The sequence below is a fragment of the Quercus lobata genome, chromosome 10 (genome assembly GCF_001633185.2).
Source record: "Quercus lobata isolate SW786 chromosome 10, ValleyOak3.0 Primary Assembly, whole genome shotgun sequence".
Lineage (NCBI taxonomy): Eukaryota > Viridiplantae > Streptophyta > Magnoliopsida > Fagales > Fagaceae > Quercus > Quercus lobata.
This window is the reverse complement of record NC_044913.1, coordinates 211,661-215,923: the sequence shown is the minus strand read 5'-3', so window position 1 is coordinate 215,923 and position 4,263 is coordinate 211,661. Positions and strand designations below refer to the sequence as shown.

The window sequence follows — 4,263 nt, the reverse complement described above, 5'->3', positions numbered from 1 at the left end:
AAGTTACACATTAATATTTTTATTTATTATTTTAATAATGTATGTTAATGGAATAGGTTTGTATGTCCTGTCTATTTGAGCTTTCCTCTTCTCTCTTTTATGAGTAAATTTTACTGATAGCTGCATCTTAGTGAGCCTTCTGTCTTTGAACATCTCACCCTTGATCCTGTTTAAAAGCTAATTTGCTTGCCTCAAGAAACTTCAGTTTTCAAGTAATGGGTTCATCTTTGTGATGGTCAGCCAGTCATTTGAGTAGTATTCAAGTAAATCTTGAAGTGAAATAAGTTTCAAAAAACAAGAAGTGTTATTGAAATTTCATTTGACGAATCCATATTCTGTTGCATTTGTAGTATTTTTTTGTTAATTCAATACTCTTTCTATTATACTCAATAGAATTTCTTTGGTACAGGTTGAGTATGAAGTTGAGTCTTGTAGTGCATCTGGTATGGCTGATAATGGGTGCACTGACATCAAAAGGACCAGCGTCACTATGCCAACTGGTGGCTATGTCATCTACAGTATGGCCCATCAACATTCGGGGGGTATTGGTTCCACTTTTTATGGAGAGGTGATTCAACACATACCTTTTCTGTTTGTAACAAGATGAGTGCAACATCTCCTATTTTCATTGTTATCCGGTATGCAAGTTATAATCTCTTGTGGAATATTATATGACTTACCTGATTTGATGATCTTCTATGGAGATGTATCAGGAATTGTGACTCACAAGAAAAAGTATTTCACACGCATTCATTTCCTCTCGGTACTTTATGTCTCCATATATTTAAAACAACAACTAGATAGTTCGATGTCAAGCAAGATTTTTTTTTTTTAATTTAGTTACACTGAATAACCTATTGTAAAGATATTTTATGGTTCCTGATAAAATCTCATGTTTTATTAGGCTATGAACTTAATCATGACCTGCATGTGCTCCATTTTTTTTTTTTTTTTTCTGATCAAAATTTTATGGTTCCTCTATCTCTGGTTTAGTTATCATTCTATTTTTCCTTTCAATTGTTTAGTTCCACACGTGTGGAAATTAGGTGGAACATTTTATGTCATTGTATTATGAGGTGTTTGATAATGTACCAGCTTCTTTTGCTTGTGCTTTTGTGTGGTGTTTCAGGATGGGCAGGTTTTATATTCTTCATTACCAACTTATGGACAAAGGAAGGAAGCATGCTCTGTCAAGATAAACGATATGAGACTCTGATTCTGGAATCTAATTACAGTAATGCCCAAAGGCACACAAGAGTCATGGGGCTCTTCTACATTTTGGTTGCAGACTAATTGCCAAAGCCCATGATTTCCCTATGCGTGCCAATTGCAAAGCTAGTTAATCAGGTATAAGCATTTGCATTGATGTAGAATACAAATGATAATTGATAAAGCAGCACTCTGACTGACAAGGATCGATGGATGCGTTAATCAATTATATATGAACTAGAGTGAAGTTTCTTCAACCATGCTTAGCAATATTATATCGATAAAAATAAGGCTGCTGGATGCTTAATAAATTGAGATCAGACCTCTGAAGTTTATTGTTTCTTTCAGGGTTGGGAGTAGTAGCAGCTGTTGCTGCCTGAGTTTGCCAACTTGTGAATGAGACAAAATATGATTACCAGTAACTTGTGATGTTATTCCATGAGAACTTTATATGCCTAACCCCCAACTAAGAGAAAGGGAGAATACTACCTGTGTAATGTATGTAGAATCCACCACCTTTTAGATATATAAACATAAATTTAAAAATAAGTAATGTAACCTTTGAAGCAGCGGTATCAAGTTCTTGTTAGTGGTTCTTTCGAGATTGCTTTTCTACCTCTGTATTGAATTTCTTTCTATGACGTACCGGCAGATGTCATGAAGGTCATTTTAATTTTATTTTCAAGGTATATGCATAGTGTAGATCTGAGAAGTAGTCACTGTGAGATGGTAAGAGCGTCCTCATCATAAATGGCTCTTCTTCATTCACAATCAACCCCATTTTCTCTCGTCTCTTGCCATTCTCAAATGGTATTTACATTTTTTCGGACTTGTCATCACTCAAGAGATATGTGTGCATTTGGATGGCATGTCCAAAAACGTGATCAAATTTTTTTGTCATCCTTTCACGTTAATGTCTTTATTTTTTGGGCCGTGTAAGTATCCGGGGGTAGGGATGGGATTCATGTATTAACACTGTCAATATCAGGTGTGCATGAATGAACACAACTATACTCTATAGAATGAAATGTTATGTTAGTTTAGTTGAAATGATGATTTTAGAGTATATATGTGAAAATATGAAGAAAGAGGATATGAAATGATTAAATTATCGGACAATAAAACTATAGGATTGATTTTAATTGAAAAATTAAAATAGTCTTCTTAAGTTTAAAAAAGAAAAGAAAAAAGAATTAAATATAAAAGAGATAAACATGGTGGGCAAGGCCCCCCGCCACTGGAGCCTTGATATGACGTGCTGCTTCAAGAGGCTTCTACGGTGATGGTGTACAATTTGATATCGTGACAAGTGTCTATTTGGCTTCTATATTATGCTACGTGGCTCTAGAACCCTCTTCTAATTTCAATTAAAAAAAAGAAAAAACATGTTCACCTAATATATCTCCGCTGATAATGATCTTATCAGTAAGAGTAAAGAGTAAGAGTGAGTTCCAGTAACATCACGGCAAGAAGCAAGCTAGGAATCTCCTTTTGATCAGTTTCTGAAAGTTTTAACTACTAACTGTCTAGGATACGCCAGCCTAATTCGCTGTGTTTCTATACTTTGTATCACCGAGCGAGCGAGCAAGCATGGCTTTCAGGTCTACGGTATGTTTTCCTTACTTATTGCTCGAGTATTAATTATAGTCTTTGGCTTCTTTAACTCTTACTATATATATACGAGGTTGGTGTGTGCAGAGTATTTGGAAACGGATGGTGAGTGGTTTAGGAGGAGGAGGAGGAGGAGGACGCGCAACATATGCGACCTCAACTTCACCAAAACTCAAGGCTTTTGCTCCAACTGCAGATTTCGCGCATGATGGGAGTGTTGCAGTGAAGAAGGGTGACTTTGTGCCTGTGTATGTGGCCATTGGGATGATAACGCTGTCGATGGGTCTGGGGATCTACACCGCAACGCAACACCTGGTGAACGACCCAACAGTGCGGGTCAATAAGAAAAGAAGAGAGACCATTCCTGAGGTGGTTGAGCCTGAGCGTGTGGTGAATGAGGCCGAGATGTATGTCAAGAAATCATGTTTTAGGAAGGTGGCTCACATTAAGGAGTTCAACCATGTCATACCTGAGGATACCATCCGTAAAGATATTTACGCAAACCGCCCCCGCGTTGAGACTCTTCAGTCCGTTGGAATTGATCCAAAACAGCTTTAAATTTAATTACTACTTATATTAGTATTAATCTTTTGGTTTCTCCATCAGTAAACTAGTAATCAGCTGTATGTTTTTAAGTTATTTCTGCTTCGACTTCGACGACTTGGGACTGAAGGGTAGTACCACTATCAATCAATCCTTGTAAATTGTAATAGTGTTGCTTTGTTGGCTGCTGCTCCTCCTATGATATTGTATATATCCACTGATATACAGAAGTACTATTAACATTGTTCTAATTAGGCCAATTAGGTTTCAACAGATACGTTTTGCTGATGCTGCTCACAGTACTGCAGTGCAGCTGTCCGTTTTATCTTATCCATACCCGGCCGGTCATTTTCAGTTTCACAGTCGACCCTGACACTCACCAACTTTTCTCGATGCAACCTTCATTACTAATTACGTATGGCAATGCTTTGGTAGTTTGTAAATTATATTTGGGTGCTGAATTGGATCAATAACCTATTTTATTTATTTATTTTAAAGTTATAAAATGGAACAGCTAAAACTTGAATAATGTTATGTACTGAATTCATTCTAAATTTAATGATGATGCACTTCAATGGATGGTTCCGGTTATTATCTCGTTCAATCCTCCATGCTAATGGATAAATCTAATCAATCCTCCATTGGAGATAAATCGAATCCAAATTGACTCTACAGTTTGAATTTTAGACAAACAAACAGGGAGTCTAAGGCCTTGTTTGGTTTAAAAAAATGGTCACTCATCACTCAGATTTCATCACTCATCACTCAGTTTTCATCACTCATCACTTATTACTTATCACTCATCACTTAAAACACCCCACCTGTTTGGTACCATCACTTATTTGTCATCACTCAATATTTTTCAATTATTTGTGGGTCCCATAGTTGTACCTTGTGTAG

The 4,263-nt window shown here is 36.5% G+C and overlaps 1 protein-coding gene across 1 annotated transcript; it reads left to right on the top strand.

Moving 5' to 3' along the window:
- Positions 1–2,593: 2,593 nt before the first annotated feature.
- On the top strand, positions 2,594–3,697 carry LOC115965874. Its single transcript, XM_031085166.1, has 2 exons — positions 2,594–2,817; positions 2,908–3,697. The coding sequence occupies exons 1-2, from the start codon at positions 2,800–2,802 to the stop codon at positions 3,376–3,378; spliced, it is 489 nt and encodes a 162-aa protein (XP_030941026.1). The 5' UTR covers positions 2,594–2,799; the 3' UTR covers positions 3,379–3,697.
- Positions 3,698–4,263: the final 566 nt, after the last annotated feature.